General features: G+C 38.5%; 2 protein-coding genes across 2 annotated transcripts; both read left to right on the top strand.

Annotated features, from left to right (window-relative positions):
- The first annotated feature begins 1203 nt into the window (after positions 1-1203).
- Positions 1204-4134, top strand: LOC113748862 (cytochrome P450 81E8-like). The gene is made up of 2 exons (XM_027292442.1): positions 1204-2165; positions 3327-4134. The coding sequence occupies exons 1-2, from the start codon at positions 1251-1253 to the stop codon at positions 3957-3959; spliced, it is 1548 nt and encodes a 515-aa protein (XP_027148243.1). The 5' UTR covers positions 1204-1250; the 3' UTR covers positions 3960-4134.
- A 2805-nt stretch (positions 4135-6939) lies between these two features.
- LOC113749286 (isoflavone 3'-hydroxylase-like) lies at positions 6940-9601 on the top strand. The gene is made up of 2 exons (XM_027292974.1): positions 6940-7845; positions 8981-9601. The coding sequence occupies exons 1-2, from the start codon at positions 6940-6942 to the stop codon at positions 9599-9601; spliced, it is 1527 nt and encodes a 508-aa protein (XP_027148775.1).
- Positions 9602-11363: the final 1762 nt, after the last annotated feature.

Here is an 11363-nt window from a genome sequence, read left to right as displayed (position 1 = left end):
GTAGGGGTGTGCATCGAATTCGAATTCGGTAATTCGGAAGTTTGAATTCGAAATTTTTCGAAATTTTGGTACCTGGTAATTCGACCGAATTCGATTTCGAATTCACCAATTCCGAATTCACCAATTCCGAATTCGAATTCGTACCGAATTCAATTCGGAATTCGGTAAATTCCGATTTCACCGATTTCACCGAATTCGGAAAAATTTATATATTATTATATAATATAAAATTTATAATATTATATAATATTATATAAATTTTATAAATATTATATAATATTATATAGTATAAATTTTATATTACATGTATAAAAAATATATTTATATATTAAAAACGAATTTGAAATCGAAATCGAAATTCGAATTCCGATTTGAAAAACTCCATTACCGAATTCGAACCAAATTCGAAATATATGAATTCGAAAAATCCGAATTCGATTTCGATTTCCAATTTACCGATTTCGAAAATTCCGAATTCAATTCGAATTCGATCGGTAAATCGGAATTTTTCGATTTTGCACACCCCTAGTCAGAAGACAACAAAATTGCCAAACAATCAAGCAACTATAGCATGCAGCTTTAACGAAGGAAAAAAGGAATGGCATAACTGAAAAATAAGACAAACCTAAGGCTAAACTAATACTCAAGAATAGCTAAGATGGCCTATCTCTGCGGATCACAATTAGGCAAAAATGATGCAAACAAAGAGGAACAAAGAACAAATAAATTACAAAGAAACCACTCAACTATAACATGCATCTTTCGGTCTCCTGAGTAAGGCAGAAACAGGAAATGGCATTAGAGAAAAATGAAGGACTACTAAGGCTAATTCTAATGACATAAGGAACTGCCAAAGACTGATGCAAATGGAGTTGCCGAAAAGCCAACAAAACCAACAAATAGAAAAGCCATCAAAGTTGCTGAAAATTACGTGATAACCGCTTGACCAAAATGGCACTGTTCATTCTCCAACTCCCGCTTTTATATAGTTAGATATTTCAATGTATAATTCTTGCCAATTGTTTATCTCAATGAGTGAGCTCATAGACGACAAAGTTCCTCCCACAATTGCGTCATGAATTTCACGTTTCATGAATTATTACGCATTATCCAATAACCAGTGACTTTGGCGTTATCAGTTTGACTTTTCAACACATGAATAATTGCACATTATCAATGCAAGACAGCAAGAGGGGACAAAAATAGCAGAAGTTAAATAAGAAGCCTCGTGTGATTTTCAGCTTTAGGCCATGGAGAATCTCTGCTACTACCTCGTCACCATCTTATTGTGTTCTTTACCTTTACTTCTCATCTCCAAAAGCTTGCTATTCAACCATGTCAAGAACAAGAAGTTACCACCAAGTCCACTTGCTTTGCCAATAATTGGCCATCTTTACCTTATCAAGAACTCACTCTACCAAGACTTGACTTCATTATCATCAAGATATGGTCCAATTTTCTCTCTCCAATTCGGCTGCCGTTCCTTTGTTGTTGTGTCATCTCCATCCGCCATTGAAGAGTGCTTCACCAGGAATGATATCATACTTGCAAACCGTCCTCGGAGCATGGGTGGGGACAGGCTTTCCTATAACTATACGGCCGTTGGGGTAGCCCCATATGGCCACTTGTGGAGGGTTCTTCGTCGCCTCTTTGTCGTTGAATCTTTCTCCTTCAACAGCCTCCAGAGGACTTCAGTTATCAGGGAAGAAGAAATTAAGATGATTCTCAGGTCAATATACAGAGTTTCGAAGTATGGAAGCCAAGTAAGAGTTGAATTGAACCGTTGGATTTCTGTTTTTACGCTCAATGTTATCATGAGGATGCTTGTTGGAAGACGCTGTATCAGAGAGGAGGATGCTGGAGAGGAGTTGGGGATGCAAATAATTAAAGAATTCAGCGAAATGTTTGCTTCAGGCGCAGGCATTGCGCTGAATTTGTGTGACTTCGTCCCTATATTAAGATGGATTGGCTACAAGGGACTGGAAAAGGAAATGATCTCTTTGCACAAGAAGAGAGATAAATTCTTGCAGGGTTTCATAGACGAATTTCAATGTTCAGATACTCTGCTGGACAAGGGGAAGAAGGCATTGATTGCAAATCTGCTTTCCCGCAATGAAAAAGAATCAGATTTTCTATCAGATGACATCATAAAGAGTATTGCAATGGTTAGTGCAATATGCAATTTCTCTCTGTTTTTCTTACTCCATGAGCTTATCTCACTTCAGTACTTTGCCAAGGCAGTGAAATTTGAACTGGCAGAATATACTTATTTTTTTCCGCTTTATCTGCATTTACACTTGTTATGAACTCATTATTTTGCAGAACTTGTTTCACTTGCTCAATTGCTATCTTCAGCAATATAAAGTTAATATGGTTTTCAATTAAATTCGTTAAGCTACAGTGTATATGAACCTTTAGCAATTGATTCTTTGCCTGTGGGAGCTAACTGGTAGAAAGTGGCGGATATCAATTATCACCTCTACGTGTCAGTATATTACCTATTCAGAACTATCCTAAAGACATATATCAACATATATTGTATTGTGGTGAAAATTACCCTTATAATTATATTGGAGTTATCCCTAAAGAATCAGACAAGCTTGTAATAACATGTCATGGTAGAATGACAAATCAAGCAATTCTTAAGAAGAATATCTTGTTAAAGAACTCTTTTGGACTTAGAACGAGTGTTAAAAGAATTTTATTCTGATGGTTTATATAGAGTAAAGGTTGATGGTTTATATAGACTTGATCTAATCCGATCATAGAAAACTCTTGATCAATCGATTCTTCTTAAAGAGAAGCTAGAATCCGTTATAGGTGACAGCGAAGTTATGGAGCTTGTGAATTCCTTCCTTTCCTTGTCTTATTTTGATTCTGATAATGAAGAAAAAATAGACTTATATGGGGTTAGTATTCCTCCAACTGGCCTTCTTACAAAAGTCCTGCTTAATAAACTTTGGATTCTGATACTAAGATAAGAGTAGTAATCGAGGTCAAAATCTGATACTTCATGCTTACTTTTGTTATTTGTCATGCTAGTGGATAAGATTTGAGTAGCAGATTTAATTAGGAAAATTCCTGAAAACAACCACCATTAATTTCACCAAAACAATCTTTTGAAATGATAATAGCTTCAGCCTTGCTGCATTTGAGCTCATTGGTTGTCATTTTTCATCATCCTTTCCCTTGCTTGTACTTAGTAAAGCTTTTTCAAATGGATGATCCTGTTGGACAGAGCATTTAAAAGCAACCGTTCTGGGATTCTTTCCCACCCTAATTTTAACCATATTTATTTTGTCTAACAAAAGCAACCCTTGATTCAGATAATATTTACAGCAGGAAGAGAAACATCCACACTGACCACTGAATGGGCTATGTTGCTTTTACTGAATCACCCGAAGGCACTAAAGAAACTAAGGACTGAGATTGACAACAGCGTAGGACATGGAAGGCTGGTGGATGAATCTGATATTCCAAAGCTTCCCTATCTTCGTTGTGTTGTCAATGAGACATTGAGACTGTACCCTGCGGCACCACTTCTGCTACCTCATCAGGCATCTGAAGACTGCCGAGTCGGGGGGTATGATATTCCAAAAGGTACGATTGTTTTAGCTAATGCCTGGGCCGTGCATAGGGATCCAAAACTCTGGGAGGAGCCTGAGAAATTCATGCCAGAAAGATTCGAAGCGAAGGGATTAATGGATAAAGAAGAGTTCAATTCCAAGTTTTTACCATTTGGGATAGGGAGGAGAGCTTGTCCCGGAGCCAATCTAGGCATTCGGAGTGTTTCATTGGCAGTTGGTACATTCATCCAGTGCTTTGGTTGGGATAAAGTCGAACAGGATGGCCAATTGGACACTGACTTTACTAACAGAGTCACTATGAAGAAGGTTAACCATTTGGAGGCCCTATGCGTTCCACGCCAGGAATCAATCCAACTTCTCTCTCAACTTTGAAAGCCAACTAGAAGCTATGACTTGTGGTAGTACAAGCTATCAAGTTGTTATCAGCCAAGACTTGTACGAGAACATAGCCATATTTGTGTTTACGACTAGTAATAGTTATGTGTGTTTCACGTTGAACAGCTTGAATATTGTGTACGATGTGCAAAAGTAATAAATATATCCCTTAAATCGCAAGTTACTTTCACCAATTTTTATACTAGACTTCGTGACCTAATCTAAAATACAATAATATTAACTCACAACAACTGCTCCCTTTATATCTTATATATAGTGTTTGTTTCTAGGGGAATGCAAGTATCTTAGTGCAGCTAACAAGTACAAATCCAACGTTGGTGGAAGGTCATACTACTTCTGTGGCAGGTAGGCAGATATCTATGGAATCTCTCCTCTTTTGCCATCTATATATATCAGGCTAATGTTGCTGTCTCTTTGGCCATTGTTAACTGCCTATATCAGACAGATAAAGTGGAAGTGTGAAACTTACATGGCTACATCACTTGCCTTAGCTTCTGGAGCATGGCTTTGGATTTGGAGGTCCTCTACTGGACATTAATCTTCATTACAATTTCCAACAATGTCGACTGATCATATGTTTTCGGCGAAGTTGCCCACGGACATTTGTAAATATGTGCATATAATGAGGTGGTTTGGCCTTGGGAAAAAGTGTAGGAAGATGTTGGAGAATTACCAGAGGAAGTTTGATGAGTTCATGCACGATCTGATTGAGGAAAGTCGAAGAACTGAAAGTGGTTCAGCCTCATCACCTGATCAAAGCAAGACCATAATCCAATCATTATTGTCTTTGCAAGAAGCTGACTCTGAGTTCTACACGCTTTTCCCCAACATCTGCACTTATTTCTCCGAGACCCAACTTAATTGATTGAGTGTAGTTCAATTCTCAAGCAGTCGTCTTTTCTCCCTTTCTCTTTGTAAGGATTAGAGCCAACCCTAAAAAAAAAAACCACCTGGTATTTTCATAGGAAACATGAGGAATGCCTACTCTGATAAATTAGCCAATAGATTATAAAATACTACTCCAGTAAACAAGTTTCTGTAGTAAATCAATCTCTTTAGAAACCTCTTGTCCACTCAGGATGTTCTAAACTGAATTTGAACCTTGGACTTGGTTATTAGATCATCAATCTCAATCATCATCATCATCATGGCTATTGTTAATACTTAATAGCTATAACTTTTTATTGATGACACGAATATACAATTTGCTCAACTGTCGACCACCTGCTGGCTACCGTACAGTTTCCTCGCATTCAATATTGTGTTGCATTTCTTTCGTTCTGGGCTGGAAATTAGCATCTAAAGCTCCACAATGCACAAACCCGAAAAAAGACACTACTATGGTTGACAACCAAATTAATCAGTGGAGTCGATCCAGTCCCCATGCGCTTCATTTAAGATACAAGACTCTTCATTTATTTGTCTCCCGCATGAATTATATAGATATATGTCCATGTCGAGTCGAGTGGGAGAAAAGTAACTAAAGGAGACCCAAGCAATAAAGCCTAAATACAATTTGATGCAGGTGGAGTTAGCCCAAAAAAATAAAAGGATCTTCCTTAGGCTATACACGTTTTAAAGAGCAGCTAAAGGTTGACGAACCAACAAACGATTAAACATAAAATATAGAGTTTCATGAGAACAAGCAAAAACTTTCTATGTACGTTTTGTACATTGTTTTGCTTCACCAGTCAACTGTTTTCAGGTTGAGAAACAAGCTTATTTGCTTTCCTGCTTATACACGCTCAGTAATTTAAAAGAACTGACAAAATCGAGGTTGAAACAGGATAAAGCAGTATCATTCGAATAATACTCTAACCATAGCAAGAATTAGCGTGACAAACTTATTTCCTCATAAAAAACTAGTGTTTGAACAAGAGAGATATTAAGTTTGTTGAGACAATTAATCATTTTTTTATGTCACATACATTAAATTGCTACACTATATTTTTCTGCAACAATTTAAAAAATTACAATCCAAACAGGCTGTCCAACTTTCAACAGATTGTCGAACATTTCTTTTTCCGTGCCTAAACGCACTGGCTATGTCTTGTTTGGAAAGAAAAATTACTACGTTTTCCGTGAATATATTTTTTAATCATCTTTTTACTTCACATATATTAAATTTCTACAGTAATTTTTCTACAAAAAATTGAGAAAAATGCAATCCAGCATATTTTATTATGATGTAAAGATTACTTGTGAGTGAATTATAGGCTCTTTCTACGATCCATGAGCCATCACTTCTCCGTCTCACAAGGAGAGAAAAGTGGACATTCATATGGAAATCGAATAACTAAATAAACTAAAGGACATAAAAAGTAATTTCTTAACAGACAAGGAGAAGTTAATTATGTCTTGGGCTGAATATGAATCTTAGACGTCCGTATTAAAATTTTCTATTACCAACCACTACCACTATCATGCTACTGTCCAAATTGCTATAATTTTGGATACAATTTTCTAACTTGTCCACCAACCATCCTACCATTTCTTTCTGGACAATTTATCTTATCCATTTTGTCATGTGCTCCACATTGTCAACTGAAGCCCTGCAAATCCGAAAGGAACACTGTGGTTAACAGTGTAGTTGACCCAAAAGAATCAACAGAGTGGAAGCACCGTGCAGTATTCATTTATAATAGACATGTGAACCCTGCAAATGGATCCATATCTTTCCTTTTTTTAAAAAAAAATTATTGCTGTTTTGGGTCCATATCATTCAATGTCTTTGCTTGTATTTTTGCTTTTGATCTTTTTTAACTTCTTCTTTTGATTCAGGGAAATGATCTGTCTTCATTTGTTGGCAAAACTTTACGGAGCATTACTTCTTAGCAAGTTGTATCTGTTACATATATATATATATGTATATGAGAGAGAGAGAGAGAGAGACCAAATACTTATCAAATAGCCATAGAGATGTTGCCTGGGCAAAGAGAGGGGAAATTGGGCAAGAATGGAGTTGACTTATTCTCTTACTGCATGCCTTGCAATTTTCGTTCTATTCATCTTCAACATTTTGCTAAGAAAACTAGCATCTTGCGCAAAAAACCAACCCCCAAGTCCACCTTCACTTCCTCTTATAGGCCACCTCCATCTTCTGAAAGAACCACTCAACCAGACTCTACAATCACTTTCGGCTAAGTATGGTGAAATCTTGCTTCTCAGGCTAGGCGTCCGTAAGGCCCTTATCGTCACCTCACCATCAGCAGTCGAAGAATGCTTCACCAAGAACGACATCATCTTTGCGAACCGCCCTCGAAGCCTTTCATCAAAACACTTCAGTTACAACTACACCACCATCAGCGTAGCCCCTTATGGAGATCATTGGCGAAATCTTCGCCGTTTAGCAGCATTGGAGATTTTCTCTCCAGCTCGTATTGCTGTTTTCACAGGTACTCGAAAAACGGAACTGATGCTGCTATTAAGGGAACTGATGCACAAGTGTAATGAAGGTGGAGGATCAACAAAAGTGGACTTGAAGTCTAAGTTTGTTGAGCTTGCTTTCAATATTCTTTCGATGACTATGGCTGGAAAGAGGTATTATGGAGAGAATGTGGCGGATGCCGAGGAGGCGAGAAAGGCGAGGTTTTTGATCAGGGAAATGCTTGAGAATAGTGGAAGGTCGAACCTTGGGGATTATCTGCCTTTCTTGAGGTGGGTGGATTTTAAGGGATTGGAAAAAAGATTCACAACTTTGATGCAAAGGCTTGACAAGTTCATGCAGGACATGGTGGATGAGCGTAAGCAACTTTTAGCAGCTGGTAGTAACGGAAGTGCCACCATGATAGATCATTTGCTCTCGTTGCAAGAAAATGAACATGAATATTATTCAGATGAGCTGATAAAAGGAATTATAATGGTAACTTCTTCATCCTGCAATCTTCATTTAATGCTTTAATAAATAAATAAATAAATAAATATATTTTTTGTTTCTGATGTTTTTTAAGTTGGAATCGAATTGTACTCCCTCTTGTCTTCTTTTGAATTTTGAGAATCGGAATTCAGTAATGTGTTCCTATTGATAGTTGCTCATATATTTAATACTTTTTTTTTTTTTTGTCGAAACGATAGATGTCCTATAACCTAATCTAGCCTAGTCTAAGGGGAAGGGGAGGGGGTTCGATGTGAGTACAAACTCCATCAATGAAGGTCAATTAAGACCGCCACAAATTGTGGCAAATTTGTGGGAGGCAGTGATTGAACCCCTGACCTCCAGCATCACCTTTAATGGTGATGACCACTGGACCAAATGGCCAGTGGCGCTCATATATTTAATACTTAAATGGTACAACTCATGTCATTTACAAGAAGTTAAGGGATACATGAGTACAAAGGTAATGATTATGTTTTGTTGAAGGTGACAAATAGTTTAGACCATGTAAAAGTTTAGAACACAAAACTTTTAGGATTACTCCCTCCATGTGATTAAATGTTAATCCTAAAAGTTTTTTTCTTTCAGTTAATCCTAAAAAACACTAAAAATTGTGTCATCTTTTGATTTTTCAAATCTACTCTCACTAAAGTATACTAAAGATAATTACTTTAGTTTAGTAACTTCTAATAACTTTTACTTCCAAATTTTTTTGTTGTAAAAAAAAAAAATCATAACTTTTTTCTTTTGCAAAAGAAAAAATTGTCTGTTTCCGTCGAAAAATATTGTCGTTTTCCGTGATCACATTTCCCTATCACCTTTTTCCCTCACATATATCAAATCGCTACAGTAATTTTTCCATGAAAAATGACGGAAAATGCAATCCAAACACAACCTTATATTTCTAATAACTTCCATAGGGTGTGTTTTTCCCATTAGTTTGTACTCTGTAGTGTGTGTGTGTGTGTGTATATTAGTTACAGCCTTACAGGCCAATTTGACAATAGACAATTTATGTGTAGAGGATTCCTACCTCAATAGCTCGGGGGAGTCAACTGAAATTATTTTATACCTCAAGTATGGCAATTTGTGTAATATTCTGTTCATCTTGCAAATTATACAGGTATTATTGATTGCTGGAACAGATACACTGTCAATAAGCCTGGAGTGGGCAATGGCTCTGCTCCTCAACCAACCTGAAGCCATCAAGAAGATCAAAGCTGAGATAGATGCTCATGTTCCAGAAGACAGGCTTTTAGAAGAGCAAGACTTGCCAAACTTGACTTATCTACACAATGTAATCAAAGAGACCCTGCGTTTGTATCCACCAGTTCCCCTTCTGATCCCTCATGAGGCCTCTGAAGACTGTACTGTTGCGGGATATCATGTATCGAAAGGTACAATGTTGCTGGTGAACTTATGGGCCATCCACAGAGACCCCAAGCTCTGGGAAGATCCAACTAAGTTTATACCAGAGAGGCACCAGGAGAGGAGAGACGATGGATTTACAATGCTTCCTTTTGGTGCCGGACGGCGAGGATGCCCTGGTGCGGGGATAGGAACTAGGGTGCTTGGATTGGTTTTAGGAACACTTGTTCAGGTGTTTGAGTGGGAGAGAACTAGTGAAGAGATGGTGGACATGACTGAAGGCAGGGGCTTTAGCATTCCAAAAGTCAAGCCCTTGGAAGCTATATGCCGACCTCGACAAGCAATACTTCAACATCATTCTTTAGTGCCACGTTGAAAATGAATGCTAAAATTAAGGATATTGGAATAAGGAATATAAGTTTTGCTTATAAATCATCAAAACTGTGTTATTGAGTTCCACCGAAATGGTGAAATGGGATATGAAACTTTTTTTCAACTTGGTTATTTTGTTTTCCATGTTTTCTTTTGTATTCAAGTCCCTGTATTTGAAAAGAAGGCACCAAATTAGACAACCCTGGGCCGTCTAGCTCTGCAAATAACAGGTCATCTACATGATCTATTCAAAGTTTGAAACAGCCCATTCATTAGACTTTAGATGGACTCTGTCAAACCTATGGTTCTCCTATGGTTCTAGAATCTAGGCAGCAGTGGTACTTTCTTGCTTGGTTACCAACAGGGAATTCAGGCTAGCATCCTTGGCAAGGTGCTCCAGCCCTATTGGCTTTTTGGCAATTTGACATCTCCCCTTTTCGTTGCATGGTACGCTAAGTAGCCATAACAGAACTACACAAAAGCAAATTAGTGGTGTCAATATGTTCTCCAATCTCATCCTCTTAAGTTGACAAATTGAAGGTGTACTCTTTCTAAGAAAAGATATTCAGTCTTTTCACATTATTCTAGAACTATAAAATTTTCTTACCACCACCATTTTGACAAAACTGAACCAAATGCAAAAAGTAGTGGTAGTTTCTTCTCCAGATGCAGTAGGAAAAGCTTCACAGTGGGTACATTCATCCAGTATTTTGATTGGGATAAAGTTGAACAAGATGGTGAATTGAACATTCCCTTTAATTATCTGCAGAATCACTCTGCAGAAGGCTATCCGTTTGAAGGCCCTATGCATTCGGCGCCAAGAATCAATCTGACTTCTCTATCAACTTTGAAAGCCAACTAGATGCTGTGAATCTTGACAGTACAAGCTATCAAGTTATTATCAACGAGTGGCAGGCAAGAAAAACTTGCTGAAAAAAAAAACCGATGTCTCCTCTTCATCATATATGTTTCAAGCTGCAAAGATTCCCAATCTACAGCATGGCACGTTTCTTTCTTTGTTTTGGGTTATTATACAAATAATCCAATCTTTTTCTTATAGTCGATAGCTGGTGGTGACTTTTATTTATCAGCATCTCAAGTCCTCAACTCAAAGTTGAGTTGTTTCCCTTTGACAAAGCAGGATTTTTGCAAATCAGGCTCACAGTGAATTGTTTTCCATTCTTACTGAGTCATTGGTATCTGAAGAAGCGCTGAGCTTCCCCTGACCGAGCTGACCTGATGAGCTCGGGGTGCTGAGGAGAAGAGCGTGTCCTAAGCCTGCAAAGCGAACAGGAGAGTGATCTAACAGGGGAGCCCCGAAGTCGTCTCCGAGGGCACTCCGACGATCAAGTTAGTTTTCCGGTGAGTGAGATTCACGGGAAGTAAAGCAGTCGGGAGTAGTTGATGTATAGTGAGCGTACCTTGTGTAGTTGGTGTGCGTTACCATTTATACCTGCTCCAGAGTCCGACCTCCCGTACGTTTCGGGGCTTGCCCGGTATGACCTCAATTCCGCGCTGAGGGGGATTCTCTCCGCTCTCTGCGGGATTGTTCCCTGGACCCTTTCGGAGCCCTAGTGGCGGTGTGTCCCAGGACGGTTGTCCGGGGCCTGGGGTCCAGGCCCAGCTCTTCCCTTCCTGGGCTGTCGCGTGTCTAGACCCAGGACGGGGCCTCCACACTAGCCCCCTAGATTAGGTTAGACCTCCAGACAGACCTAATATATACCTCTGCTACGTGGGAGACCAGCGCCGCGCACCGCTCTGCCAGG

The sequence above is a fragment of the Coffea eugenioides genome, chromosome 10, assembly GCF_003713205.1.
Source record: "Coffea eugenioides isolate CCC68of chromosome 10, Ceug_1.0, whole genome shotgun sequence".
NCBI lineage: Eukaryota > Viridiplantae > Streptophyta > Magnoliopsida > Gentianales > Rubiaceae > Coffea > Coffea eugenioides.
This window is presented reverse-complemented; position numbering and strand designations above follow the sequence as displayed.